Below are 15,270 nucleotides of genomic sequence, written 5' to 3'. Positions count from 1 at the left end.
TCAGCAAAGTCTCAGGATATAAAATCAATGTGCAAAAATCACCAATAAACCAAAAATAGACAAACGGAGCCAAATCATGAGTGAACTCCCATTCATAATTGCTACAAAGAGAATAAAATACCTAGGAATACAACTTACAAGGGATGTGAAGGACCTCTTCAAGGAAAACTACAAACCACTGCTCTAGGAAATAAGAGAGGACACAAACAGATGGAAAAACATTCCATGCTCATGGAGAGAAAAAATCAATATAGTGAAAATGGCCATACTGCCCAAAGTAATTTATAGATATAATGCTATCCCCATCAAGCTACCATTGACTTTCTTCACAGAATCCCCGTGTCTACTAAAAATACAAAAAATTAGCTGGGCATGGTGGCACGCACCTGTAGTCCCAGCTACTTGGGAGGCTGAGGCAGGAGAATCACTTGAACCCAGGAGGCCAAGGTTGCAGTGAGCCGAGATTGTGCCACTACACTCCCGCCTGGGAGTCAGAGTGAGACTCCATCTCCAAAAAAAAAAGGGGGGGGTAGCTACTCTGTCTGGTTTTCCCTTTTTTTTTTTTTTTTTTTTTTTTTTGCTAGCTTTCAGGTAACATTCTGGCTACCAAAAGAAAAGCAAATACTGAAGCATGTCCAGTCTCTTGCTCTTCTAATATGAACTGGGCTGCATTCACTAGTTTGACAGGTTCAGGTTGCTGCTATTTATCAAATCTTTTGTCATATATAGCAAAGAAATCAGGGAGTTATAGTCACTCAGAGATTAAGAGTCAATTCTTATGTAAGGACTTCTAATCCCAACACCAGGTATAACTTAACAAGTTTAGAGAACTTCACTACAGGAAACAGTGAGAAGCAGTAAGAAACAGGAGTAAATTATTTTATATAAGACATGGTGATGAGATTACATATTTGAAAAAAATGTCAAGTGTCAAATACCTTTTTAAAGTCAGTCACAGATATAGATAATAAGAACCAAAAGAAATTTATTTACAAATTTCTTACTTGACCAGTAGTGTCAGCCAAGAAACAGTATACCAGGAAAAATCAACTAACACCCCACTAACAGTCTTTAGACCAGTTCATACAAGGGAATGACCAGAGCAGCTCCTGACTGTTAGACTAGAAAGATGTCCTCCTGAGTATCCTTCAATTGTACAAGAATTTACATTTAACCAAAGGGGTCTGTGCAAGTAGCACCGTGGTACTTGTAGTCTCAGTTGAGTCATAGCTTCTAGAGTGCTGTTCCCTGTATACCTTACATAGCTTTTTCACCACTTTTGTTAATTTCTTTGTCAGCTTCTTTCCCTTTTTCTCCTCCTTTGTCAGTTTTGTCTTCTCTGTTGATTCCTTCCTCTTTTTCTTCTCCACTATCAGCTCCTTTCTCTCCTCCATTCTTGGTGTTCTCTTCTTCTCCACTGTCAGCTCTTTTTTCTCCTCCATTGTTGACTCCTTTCTCTCCTTCTTTGTCCTGAACACTGATATAAACAGCTTTGTTATAGCCTTCCCGGTTCCGAGCAATTTCAATGGCAAAGAATTGTATCCTGGGGGCTGAAAAGTGAACAGAATTGATTATCATCCTACTCTCAGCTTATTCCCTAAATCTCTTTTTTTTTGAGACAGGGTCTCACTCTGATGACCAGGGCTGGACTGCAGTGGCACAATCACAGCTTACTGCAGCCTCAATTTCCCTGGTTCAAGCAATCCTCCTGCCTCAGTCTCCTGAATAGCTGGAACTACAAACACTCACCACTATACCTGGCTAATTTTTTAAATGTTTTTGTAGAGATGGGGTCTCCCTATGTTGCCCAGGCTGGTCTCAAAATCCTCAGCTCAAGTGATCCTCCCATGTCAGCCTCCCAAAGTGCTGGTATTACAAGGCATGAGACACTGTGCCTGGCCTGTTCCCTAAATATGCTGGAAATCTACTGACAAAATTGAAATAACATGCCAACCATTCCAGTATAGTCATAAACTTCAGAGATCTTTAATTCCAATCTCATATTAATGAGATTGAAAATACTTAACTATCTTCAAGTTACATAAAAACAGCAACAAGATCTTTAAAGATGAAACAAGATAAGGTGACCTAACTATACACGTTACTGATTCATCAGTAAAGCCAGACTGTTCAGTCTCCTTACACAGAAACAATTCCAGAGGGAAGAAACTCACCAAAGATGGTGTTTTCCTCAGTGTAGCCCTGAGAACAATCTAGTCGCAGCAAAGTACCATAGTTGAAGTCTTCAACAATCCCATTAAACTTCAAGCAGAATGGCCTCCACTTCTATAAAGGCAAAAACGATGCTTTAGCTGACAAATGCAAGAGGCTGATGTACTCAGGCCAGGAGAGGGACTTCCATTTTCCCAGTAAGGAAAATAATCATAGTGAGACTGGGATTGAGGTGATTGTTGGTTTCACAGTGAAACTAGCAATGCGTTTCTGTGCTACCTATTGTGTCTTTAGACTGCCATTTCCCAAGATGAACAATATTTTACTCTGAAAAATATATAAATCCTTTACTGCAGAATTAAAATATTATTTCTTAAGTCAATTGTTTTGTTTTGAAGTTATTGGTCAGTTCAGCCCAAAATGGTCATCTATCCCCACTAAAACACAAATGATTTTAATAAAGAAGTCCATTCAGTAGTGACAGTTTTCCAAAGACAAAGATCACTAACTGCCTGCTAGGAGTTAAAAGTGTAGATTCTTGGCTGGGTGTGGTGGCTCACGCCTGCAATCCCAGCACTTTGAAAGACCGAGGCGGGCGGATCGCTTGAGCTCAGGAGTTTAAGACCAGCCTGGTCAACATGGTGAAACCCTGTCTCTACCAAAAATACAAAATATTAGCTGGGCATGGTAGCATGCACCTGCAGTCCCACCTACTAGGGAGGCTGAAGCAGGAGGACTGTTTGAGCTTGAGAGGTGGAGGTTGCAGTGAGCTGAGATGGCACCACCGCACTCCAGCCTGGGCAACAGAGTGAGACCCTGTATCAAAAAAAAAACAAAAAACAAAAAACAAAACAAAACAAAACAAAACAAACAAACAAACAAAAACTTTAGATTCTTCATTAGCCAAGGGTTTACTCTCAAGGAAAACATTTTTTTCCTAACTGTAAATGTGTTAGTTTCCTATCAAAGTATAGGATAATCACATAAGCAATGAAAAACAAAAGTTTTCCAGTTACCCATGGCCTGTAATCACATGAACTTAAATCCGGAGAATCAAAACACCTTCCTATACCCTATTTGCCACTCCCCATCCAAGCCTTCTGGCTATACTACCTAAATAAACTGATCCATCCTCCTCTGAAAGGGCTGATGGGTGGAGATTTAAAATGTCCAAGACAAAAAGGAGAAAAAAATAGACTCAACAACATGAAAAGTCCACAAACTGGAAAAACATTCATTTCCTAACTTAGTTGATTACAACTAGAAAAGAAGTTCTGGTTCTTTACATATTTTTCTCAAACAAAAAAAGAGCTTAAATGTAAAAAAACAGTCGCAATCAAAAATTGTTGGTTAAATGCTAAGTAATATTTAAGAAAGAGAATTTTTACCTCTTTGGCTGATTCTGACTTGAGTTCTTCTGGGTCCAATACATCTATCCTAAGGGTCTCAAAATTTTTCCGGAACTCAGAGTAAATTTGGTCATCTACTTTGGTGAGTTTCAGGAACTGTGGGTCAACTGATGAAATCAGCTGCGAAACAGTAAGACAACATACAGATGCTAGTCTGTAATTTACTATACTTCTATCTTCCCCATCCCCACCAGAAAACCTTTATGGTTCTCAGGGCAGAAGATCTCTTCAGGAAGTGTCGACAGTCTACATCCTGGATGAAATCATGACACAGTTTAAGGCCATAATATATTATTACAATCCCTTCCACCAATTTGGCAGTTGGCTTACTTAACCATAGTACTGCCTGGCTATTGCCCTCCGTGGATTGTTCATTCATTCAACAAACATTTATTAAGTGCCTACTATGTATGGGCCAGATGCCCTTTTGTCAGTTAGCATTATAACGCTGGGCAAAGCAGCAGAACTCATTGTAGAAACAAATTTGCCTTCGCTCCTCTGTTGTCTGTGGGTAAGAACTTACATTAATAAAAATGATCTCCAAAACACAACTGTTTAACTTGCTGAGAATAGTGATAAGCAGAGCATCATACACTATAATTACATGTTTAATTCTGCTTAATGATGAAGAAAGACAACTCACCTTGTAATAGACTTCAGCATGCTGCATTGCTCTCATGGCCCAAGCCATCTCAATGTCAGGCTGCAAAGGAGTGAAGAATGCCAGGTCATAAATCTCCCCATCCTACTACTGAATAGCAAATTAAGGAAGTATGTGGATGTCTAGTTAATGCTCAAGAGGGCTACCAAACTTGATGTTACTGTCAAATGATAAAAACTGGAGTAATAAATTTGGACAATAATTATTTTGTCTGTATGACAACCAAAAAAAGCTACCTACACAGTATAATGAACACAATGAGCCACCGGCTATCTTTTCCCAGCTGCTAGTGAAAGCTGGGAGACTAAATAAAGCAGCAGATAAATCACCTTCTCAGGATTGAGTTAAATCATTGTAAAACTTAAATAATATACCCATCAATTCCACTGAGCTGTTGGGAGAATAAAGAATCAAAATGAAAATTACTTTTCACTTTTAAGACTGAAGCATGTCGTAATCATTTTTGTTTACCAAACAGCCAATTCCCCATACTGTAACACCTAGAAATGAATTAGCACATGAAACAGGTCAAGGTTATAATAAGTCTTACCAAGCACCCCACTGGAGGTTCCACTGGAATCTCCCATTCCAACGAGACCGAGCTATTTCACTGACTCCAGAAAAAGCCATTTGCATTTGTTACCTCCATGCCTTAGACCATGCACTTTTCCCACGTGCCAATCCATGTCCTTTGTCCACCTACACTTTGAGGATACAGGTAAAGCTCCATTTCCTCAGTCAAGTCTTCCACTGCCTTGGCCCCTTAGGGATTTCTCCTTCAGCTAAATTATTTGGATCTTATGGCCTGACCCACTCATTATATGTATCACACTCTTATTTGGGTGTTTTTACTATTCTCACATCCTCTCGTCTTGTTTTGGAAAATACCTCATATACTTTCTCAGTAATTTTCTAAACTAGACACACCATAAGCTGCACAATGGAATCCCTCAGAGACCCTTTAAAAATACTGATTCTTGGCTCTCATTACCCAGACATTCTGATTTAGGTGGTATGAACTGCAATCTAGGCAGCGGGATGTTTAAAAGCTCCCCAGTAATTCTAAAGCGTGGCCAACTTGGGGAACCACTTCCACAGGCGTTAGTCCTGCGTTTGTGGACCAAGATTAAAACGAACTGAACGAAGGTGCAGTTTCTGGTGTAAGTGGAGAGGGTCTGCAGTAGATTATCAGGACATGAAGTTATAACTTAGTGGCAGGCAGGTCCTGCAGAGATCCCAGGCTAGCTGAGTGGGTGGGAGCTGTGGGTGAGTCATACTCACATCGTTGCCATACGACTCTGCTGGGAGAGAAAGCGCATGTGCCACAGACACCAACTCCCCGGAAACCTAGAAAGGAGGAAAAAGAGTTCAAGGCTCCCCCCAAGGCCGGGCGCGGTGGCTCCCCCCAAGGCCAGTCGCGGTGACTCGTGCCTGTAATCCCAGCACTTTGGGAGGCCGAGGCGGGCGGATCGCCTGAGCCCAGGAGTTTGAGACCAGCCTGGGCAACATGGCGAAACCCCGTCTCTACAAAAAATACAAAAAATGTAGCTGGGCGTGGTAGCACGGGCCTGTAGTCCCAGCTCCTCGGGAGGATGAGGTGGGCGGAAGACCTGAGCGCTGGAGATCGAGGCTGCAGTAAGCGGTGATCCCACCACTGCACTCCAGCCTGGGCGACTGAGTGACACCTTGTCTCAAAAAAGAAAAAAAAAAGGCTCCACCTGGCTCGACCTCCCCACTCTCCCGACCCCAGAACAGCGTCTCACCGGTTCATCAGTTCCACTGGTGGCCGCCATGTTGCAACCCCCGAAAGCGTGGCTCCTTCCGCAGCTGATTGGAAAGCTGCGCCGGATCAGAGTCCTTCTCAACTGGCGGCTCCACCGTGCGCTCTCCCTCCAGCTGAGGAAGTTGCTGGCCCCGCCTTACCCTCCCCGCACAGGCGCAGAGGTGGAGTACTGTTGCGTAGGCTGGACTGCTTGAGAGATCTGAGGTGATTGACTCGTCAGTAATTTTCGGTGGTGATCACGGGAAAAGGTTGTGTTAAAATAGTGCCCCTTTCTTGTCTTCACTGCGCCGTGTGCCCAGCAAAAATTCAAATTTACTCTCCATTCATATGCGCATATACGCACATGCGCATACACATACACACCAGTACCCCAAACCAGGGAGTGATTCACGAAAATGCATGGTGCTAGGGCGCAGAGTGCAGGAATGAAGAATTTAGTCCCTGCCTTGGAACAACTAGATATAGTGAGGGACCGGATACAGTAGTGCTCACAGCATAGCATCGGATGATGTGGGAGCATGAATGGGGGATACCTAAGCTGAATCATGAAGGGGAGCTTAGCCAAGCAGACAGGGAAAGACAGTCCAGGCAGAGGGAATAGCACAAACAAAGCCATTAGTGGCACCTTGCTGGGAATTACAAAAGCAGTATAGCTGAATCCAAAGTGGAGTCATCTATAATCATTTGAGGGAGCACAGGGCCTTTGGTATGCTGAATGTTAAAGAGTAGAGAGTTTACCCTTAGAGCAACAGTAAGCTACTGAAGATTTTTAAGTAGGCCAGCTTCATGGTCAGATTTAACTTTTATGATCACTCTAACACAACGTGGAAGATTAATTTGAGGAAGACAAAATTGGAGACAGAGACACCAGTTTGAAGGCAGTGGGTGATGAAAATCTAAACTAAAGCAGTGGCAGTTGAGATGAATTTTGAGAATTAAGGGGGCAGAATCAATAGAACTTTTTGACTAATTTCATGTAGAGGATAAAGGGGAATTTGGATTCTAGTATGACTCCCAGATTTCAGAATAGGATTTGGGCATAAATATCGTTGAGCAAGGGAACACAGAGGAGAAATGATGAGTTTAATTTGAGAAGTTAAGTTAGAAGAGCCTATGGGTCATTCAGATAGAATTGACCAGGCAGAGGGAGATCTGATCAGAGATAAATTTGATAGTTGGTACTTCAGGTTTAGTTGAGCTTTCATAAGAAAACTCTAAAGAACTGTAAAGACATAAAAAGCAGCAGGTCAAGCATTTATGAAGGAAAAAAGGCAGCAAAAAAAAAAAAGTGGTCGATTGTCTGTCAAAGAACAAGGCAGAGCCTCACAGAAACCAAAGGATGTAAGAGCTTCTAGAAATAAGTGGTGAGCAGACCCCAGTACTCTCAGTTGAGTATACTAAGCATAAAAATATAGGGAGGTTGACAACCTTAGCAAGAGCAGGTTTAGTGGAATGGTCATTGACAACCTGAACAAGGGCAGAAGTCAGATGGTAGTGGGTTGAAGAGGGAGTGGGAGATAAAGAAGAGATGTTAGTGATCATGGAAAGTTCTTCCAAAACAGGTGCAGCTAGAAAGAAACATGAGGTCTAGGGACTTTAAAAAAAAAATCGGGGTAAAGATCAGATAATATAAAAATTTACCATTTTAATCATTTTTAAGTGTACACTTAGGTAGTGTTAAGTATATTTACATCGTTGTGTGACAGATCTCCAGAACTTTTTCATCTTGCAAAACTGAAACTCTGTATGCATTAAAGAACGATTCTCCACTTTCCTCTCCTTTTGGCCCCTGGTAGCCACCATTCTATTTTCTGTTTCTATGAATTTAACTATGTTAGACACTGCTTATAACTGGAGTTATACAGTATTTTTCTTTTGGGGACTGAATAATGTCCTCAACTTTCATCCACGTTGTAGCATATGACAGGATTTCCTACATTTTTAAAGCTGAATAATATTCCATTAACGCCGGGTGCAGTGACTCATGCCTGTAATCCTAACACTTTGGGAGGCTGAAGCAGGCGGATCACTTGAGATCAGGAGTTTGAAACCAGCCTGGCTAACACGGTGAAAGCCTGTCTGTACTAAAAATACAAAAAAATTAGCCAGGCATGTTGGCGGGTGCCTGTAATCCCAGCTACTTGGGAGGTTGAGACAGGATAATTGCTTGAACCTGGAAGGCAGAGGTTGCACTGAGCCGAGATTGCGCCACTGCACTCCAGCCTGGGCAACAGAGTGAAATTCTGTCTCAAAAAAAAAAAAAAATCCGTTGTATGTAAATACAACATCTTGTTTATCCATTTATTCATCGATAAACACTTGGGTTGCTTTCACCTTCTGGCTATTGTGAATAATGCTGCTATGAACATGAGTGTACAAATATCACTGTGAGAACTTGCTTTCATTTTTTTTGGATATTTACCCAGAATTGGGATCACTGGATCATATAATTAATCATATGGTTAATGGGTCTTATTTTTAATGTTTTAGGAAACCCAGGCACTTAAAAAATTATTTTCAGTTTAGAGAAACTTAAGAGTACAGAGTAACTGGCCTTATGCAAAATGCCGTCCTGGAGGATGTGCTAGCTCTATCTCCAGAGAAACTTCATGAATGAAGAGAGATAGCAAAAGTAGGAAATTGTGGTGTTCCTTCCAGACACCTTCTGTTTTCTCCATAAAGTGTAAGAGGGCAGCTCAGCACAAGAGGGAATATGTTAAAGTCTTGTCTTTAACAAGTTGCTTGCTCTGAATAGCACCTCAGGGGAGTGGAAGAACCAATCAAACAGGGAGATGGAGGGAAGTTTTTAGGGAACTACTAAAGCTGGAGGACATGGTTTTTCAAAGGCAGCAGTCTCCATGTAATACAGAACTCTGAACGTAAGATAAATCATCCACACGTATGCCGAATGTTAGTAAATGCAGGGGCATTACCAGGAGGTCAATAGAGTAGCATAGAGGTATAGACTCAAGTTGATGGCCAAATTGGTGCATAATAAATAGACAAGAATAAATCCAAGAGACCCAACTGGTCTTTTACTTGAGGAAGCATTTGAGTAATTTGCTTTATCTAATATTTTGAGGAAATTCATTGCCTTTAAATTTATTTATTTATTTATTTATTTATTTATTTATTTATTTTTGAGACAGTCTCACTTTGTCATCCAGGCTGGAGTGCAGTGGCACGATCTCAGCTCACTGCAACCTCTGCCTCCCAGGTTCAAGTGATTCTCCTGCCTCAGCCTCCCAAATAGGTGGGATTACAGGTGCGCACCACCTGTAATAGCTGGGCTATTTTTTTTTTTTATTTTTAGTAGAGACGAGGTTTCACCATGTTGACCAGGCTGGTCTCGAACTCTTGACCTCAAATGATCCACCCACCTCGGCCTCCCAAAGTGCTGGGATAACAAGTGTGAGCCACCACACCTAGCCTGCCTTTCAATTTAAAAACCCATTAAAATGTGTAATATGTGAATACTTTGTTTTTTAGGGTTATTTTTTATTGTTTTAAATAAGGTAACTAGGCTGGATGTGGCGGCTCAAACCAGTAACCTCGGCAGTTTCGGAGGCTGAGGCAGGCGGTTTGCTTGACTCCAGAAGATTGAGACAAGTCTGGGCAATATGGTAAAACTCCATTTCTACAAAAGAAAAGTTATAAATTAGCCTGGAGTGTTGGCACATACCTGTAGTCTCAGCTATTAGGGAGGCTGAGGCAGGAGGGTTGCTCGAGGCTGGGAGGCCAAGGCTAGCTACAGTGAGCCACGACTGTGCCACTACACTCTAACCTGGGTGACAGATCAAGATTCTACCTCAAATAAATACATAGATACATATATACATACATAACTATAAAATAAGATAAATACTCACTACTCAACCACTCAGACTTAGATACTTGTAGAGACCAGGAATTGACTCCTCCCAATATTGCAAAAGCCAACTGCTTCTGTATCCCCAAACAGCAGGAGATAAAACTGTCACCTGGAGCTTTTCATATTGCCAGGCAAGGAAACCAGCCTAGGCAAAGTTATCAGAATATGTGTTTGCCTTTACCTTATTTCGGATAGACTCAAAATAGTTGGCTGTTAAAACAAAGGAGAGAGGAATCAGTCAAGAACGAAAGGCAGGAAATAAAAAGGGAGGGTTGGTGGACTTTAAGAGCTATATCAGGCCAGGCACGGTGGCTCAGGCTTGTAATCCCAGCACTTTGGGAGGCCGAGGCGGGTGGATCACGAGATCAATAGATCGAGACCATCCTGGCCAACATGGTGAAAGCCCATCTCTACTAATAATAAAAAAAATTAGCCGGGTGTGGTGGCGCACGCCTGTAGTCCCAGCTACTCAGGAGGCTGTGGCAGGAGAATCGCTTGATCCGGGAAGGTGGAGGTTGCAGTGAGCCAAGATCGCACCACTGTACTCCAGCCTGGTGACAGAGCGAGACTCCGTCTCCAAAAATAAAAATAAAAAATAAAAATAAAAATAAAACTACATCAAGAAAAGACCTTTTGGTGTTGAGTAAGAAAACTGGGGATGGAAATCCACTGGTATGATTTCCTCTATTTTTTTGGAAGGACTCCAATGAGTTGTTCTTTAGCTTCCTAGACGGGTAATGGGAATATGCCATCAGTGGAACCAAAAGGCATCACTAGTCCTGATTAAAAGGCTAAGGCGTCTATAACACAAGGTATCCAAGGAGTGTGGAGAAGGTAAAAATTATAATTGGTAGGAGACAGGGTAGAGGAAGGCAGTGAGTTATCAAACATGAGTTTGTCAGTAGCAAGGTAGTTAGATGAGTACTGCTATTTGCAGTTGGTTAAACCATGTACATACTACCTAAGAAAATGGATTACATGGTCTTGGTGGCTGTCAGACTATATGAGAAAGGCAATTTGAAAAATGTCGAAGCTGGTCATTAAAAGCTGGGAGGACAAATAGGGCTACAGTGAGAAATCATGTAAGTTAGTTTGCTATAAAAATATAAAATCTGGATAATAGAAGTGTTTCTTGTGACAGGTGTGGTTCATGATAATTACAGGAGATGACTCATATCCTCGTATAAGGCTGCTTAATGTGAAAGCAGGATGTTAAAGAGGACATCTCTATTAATCATGTTAACAGGATATGTTCTATGGTCAGGAGAAAGTGCAACGGTGACCTCGGGATGCCTTCCCAGATTAAGTCTTGTCCCAGACACCTTGTAGTAATACAGCTTCAAGATATATAAAGCAAAAATTGAAAAAAGTACAAGCAGAAATAAGCAAAGTCATTAAAAGATATATTTTAACACGTTTCTCAGCAATTGATAGCTCAAACAGCCAATAATTTAATAAGAATTTAGAAGTTTCAAACAACATAATATAAATACTTGATTTCATGAGTACACAGCCCTAAACCCAACAATTATATACTATGCATTATTTTCAAGCATCCATGAAACAGTTGTAATAATTACATTACAATATGTGGTGAAGTATGTCTCAAAAAGTAACAAAGAGTTAATACCAGGTATGGCTTCTAGCCTAAATTGATGTATGAACTAGGTATAAACTAGCCATACCTGGGATAATGAGCTCAATGAGTTACTGAACATGAATTGAGTAGCAAAATAGGCCATGTAGACATTCTTCAGGGACATGATTCTTATGGTCTGTTTGGCTATTAGACTACAGACAGGAAAGCAAACTTGGTTGGCTTAGAAACCTGTTACCAAAAGCTGGAAGCAAAAAAAAAAAAAAAAAAACCCTGGGGCTGTAGTCAGAAATATTGTGATAGAGTATTCCATGAGAGGAGAAAACCTGGTTAACAAAATGTAATGGGGAGCAAGTAAAATAAGTTGTTTGTGCCATCTTGCTGAAACTGTTACATGTGAGAATGGTGATCCTGTCCCCGGACTGTTTTGTGGTCAGGAGTAAGTACAACAGTTCTTTGAGATGCCATTCTGGCCAACCTGACACAGTTGTTACAGGAGATGACACAATGTATTGCATCCCTTATGACATGAGGACTCACAAATCCCTGAAGATCTTGTTGTCTTGAGGTGCAGTGGCCATCATGACACGGATGCCATCAATGTCCCTCCCTTTTACATTCACTAGTCTCCATAAACCCCTCTCGGCATTTTGTCATATCCAGAATTTCTTCTCCATCCTTTCTCTTTGTCATTAACAGTAACTTTAGTGCTCCAAAGGGTACTGTAGTAAGATAGTGCTGCCAGGCTGGCCATGAACTACAGGTACTGCTATATTGTAGCTGGTAAACAGATTTGCTTCTCAGGAAGGGAAACTCAAGAAAAACCATCCAGTATCCATGATACCATCTAGTGATAAACTTAGACCTTGAAATCAAGTCCTAATTCTTTTACATACCATTTTAGAACAGGGTCTCATTTAAAAGAATTAAATGAGCACAAAAATACCTAACTGTGGCATTATTCTGAAATCATTCATGTAGTGTGGAACATAATCTAATTAGGAGAGTGGCTCAATTAATGGAAGTTATGCTCTACAGTATAAATGTTTTTGTCCCCTCCAAAACTGACTTTGAAACTTCATCCCCAGAGCAACAGTATTGGGAGTTGTGGCCTTTGGGAGGTGATTGGGGTAGAGCCCTCATGAATGGGATCAGGCAATCTTATAAAAGGGCCTGAAGAGGAAGTTCACCCCTTGTTGCCTTGTCTGTTCCCTTTGCCATGCGACAGACAACACAGAGTTCCTACCCTCAAGAGGATGCAACAACAAAGTATCATTCATAGAAGCAGAGAGGCCAAGCCCTCACCAGCTGGTGCCATGATCCTGGATTTCCAAACCTCCAGAACTGTGATAAATAAACTTCTACTGTCTATAAATTACCTAGTCTGTAGTATTTTGTTAAAGCAGCACAAATGAACTAAGATACTATGATTTTATTTACTGTAATAAGCAGCTGCATGCAGAAACTATGGGCTGCTCCCTCCTGCTATCTGCAGCACAACTGAAAAAAAAAAAAAAAGCCCTGCATGATCCTTGAACACTGTACCAAGGACCATAAGATATTTCAGGCTTCTTGGAGAGCAGAAAGATTTGATGACACATTGAAAGCAGCAATGTCTTATAAATAAATGGAACCTGAAGAATATGAGATGGGCCCAATCAACAGAACTCACAGATAAATTCTACTATCCCTGGGGAAACTGGGAAGCAAAGTTGTCCCTTCAACCTTGTGCATACTTAGGGAGCATGTAGGTTTTGTGCAAGCAGGTTTTGAGGGTACAAAAATTTTATACTTTGAGAAACCGGCAAGAGAGGCCAGTGAGTCAGAGTAGAAAGTATCCTAGAAGGAAGGGCTTCCTTCCTTCCATGGAGATATTTATCTTTCACATCTCACTTATGCTGTCCCTGGTGTTGTAGGAGATTATGTCACAATCAACAGACCAGGCCTCAAAGAGACCTGAGATTGATAAGAGAGGGCTCCCATTATACAGCTGGATGTAATTTCGCCATCCTAAGATGTATTAATATCTTAGTGTAGAGACCACGGTTCATTTTGCAGAGCATTTTAGGGTAGCACAAGAGATGGTATCCACTTTCAGTGTGATACCATCGCTTTACCCTTAGTGGGGCTTGCATTTCATTTAGTTTACATGTTATCTCCTTTGTGTGTTCCTTATTTCTATATATATACTTTGAGTTCTGGGGTACATGTGCAGAACATGAAGGTTTGTTACATAGTTATACACGTGCCATGGTGGTTTGCTGCACCCATCAACCCATCACATACATTAGGGATTTCTCCTAATGCTCTCTCTCCCCTAGCTCCCTGCCCCACAACAGGCCCCAGTGTGTGATGTTCCCCTCCCTGTGTCCATGTGTACTCATTGTTCAACTACCACTTATGAGTGAAAACATGCGATGTTTGGTTTTCTGTTCTTGTGTTAGTTTGCTGAGAATGATGGCTTCCAGCTTCATCCATGTCCCTGCAAAGGACATACACTCATCCTTTTTTATGGCTGCATAGTATTCCATGGTGTATATGTGCCACATTTTCTTTATCCAGTCTATCATTGATGAGCATTTGGGTTGGTTCCAAGTCTTGACTATTGTGAACAGTGCCACAATAAACATACATGTGCATGTGTCTTTATAGTACACTGATTTATAATCCTCTGGGTATATACCCAGTAATGGTATTGCTGGGTCAAATGGTATTTCTAGTTCTAGATCCTTGAGAAATCACCACACTGTCTTCCAGAATGGTTGAACTAATTTACACTCCCACCAACATTGGAAAAGTGTTCCTATTTCTCCACATTCTCTCCAGCATCTGTTGTTTCCTGACTTTTTAATGATTGGCATTCTAACTGGCATGAGATGGTATCTCATTGTGGTTTTGATTTGCATTCCTTTAATGACCAGTGATGATTAACTTTTTTTCATATGTTTTTTGGCTGCATAAATGTCTTCTTTTGAGAAGTGTCTGTTCATATCCTTTGCCCACTTTTTGATAAGGTTGTTTGGGTTTTTTTTGGTTTTTGGGTTTTTTTGTAAATTTGTTTCAGTTCTTTGTAGATTCTGGATATAAGACCCTTGTTAGATGGATAGATCGCAAAAATTTTCTCCCATTCTGTAGGTTGCCTGTTCACTCTGATGATAATTTCTTTTGCTGTGCAGAAGCTCTTTAATTTAATTAGATCCCATTTGTTAATTTTTACTTTTGTTGCCATTGCTTTTGGTGTTTTAGTCATGAAGTCTTTGCCTATACCTATGTCCTAAATGATATTGCCTAGGTTTTCTTCTAGGGTTTTTATGGTTTTAGGTCTTACATTTAAGTCTTTAAATCATTTGAGTTAATTTTTGTATAACGTGTAAGGAAAGGATCCAGTTTCAGCTTTCTGCGTATGGCTAGCCAGTTTTCCCAACACCATTTATTAAGTAGGGAATCCTTTCCCCGTTGCTTGTTTTGTCAGATTTGTCAAAGATCAGATGGCTGTACACATGTGGAGTTATTTCTGAGGCCTCTGTTCTGTTCCATTGGTCTATATATCTGTTTTGGTAGCAGTACCATGCTGTTTTGGTTAATGTAGCCTTATGGTATAGTTTGAAGTTAGGTAATGTGATGCCTCCAGCTTTGTTGTTTTTGCTTAGGATTGTCTTGGCTATACGGACTCTTTTTTGGTTCCATATGAAATTGAAAGTAGTTTTTTCCAATTCTGTGAAGACAGTCAATGGTAGCTTGATGGGCATAGCATTGAATCTATGAATTACTTTGGGC

At 40.9% G+C, this 15,270-nt stretch overlaps 1 protein-coding gene across 2 annotated transcripts; it reads right to left on the bottom strand.

Annotated features, from left to right (window-relative positions):
* Nucleotides 1-965: 965 nt before the first annotated feature.
* PBDC1 (polysaccharide biosynthesis domain containing 1) lies at nt 966-6,372 on the bottom strand. Of its 2 annotated transcripts, XM_016944122.4 has the most exons (6): nt 6,006-6,372; nt 5,524-5,589; nt 4,225-4,284; nt 3,561-3,701; nt 2,175-2,286; nt 966-1,550 (listed from the first exon to the last, which is right to left on the bottom strand). In XM_016944122.4, exons 1-6 carry the CDS (start codon nt 6,033-6,035, stop codon nt 1,258-1,260), a joined length of 702 nt encoding a protein of 233 aa, XP_016799611.2. In that variant the 5' UTR covers nt 6,036-6,372; the 3' UTR covers nt 966-1,257. The 2 variants fall into 2 exon arrangements, with proteins under 2 accessions (XP_016799611.2, XP_016799612.3); XM_016944123.4 differs by lacking the exon at nt 2,175-2,286 and having other exon boundaries at nt 6,006-6,172.
* Nucleotides 6,373-15,270: the final 8,898 nt, after the last annotated feature.

The sequence above is a fragment of the Pan troglodytes genome, chromosome X, assembly GCF_028858775.2.
Source record: "Pan troglodytes isolate AG18354 chromosome X, NHGRI_mPanTro3-v2.0_pri, whole genome shotgun sequence".
In the NCBI taxonomy this organism is placed as follows: domain Eukaryota; kingdom Metazoa; phylum Chordata; class Mammalia; order Primates; family Hominidae; genus Pan; species Pan troglodytes.
This window is presented reverse-complemented; position numbering and strand designations above follow the sequence as displayed.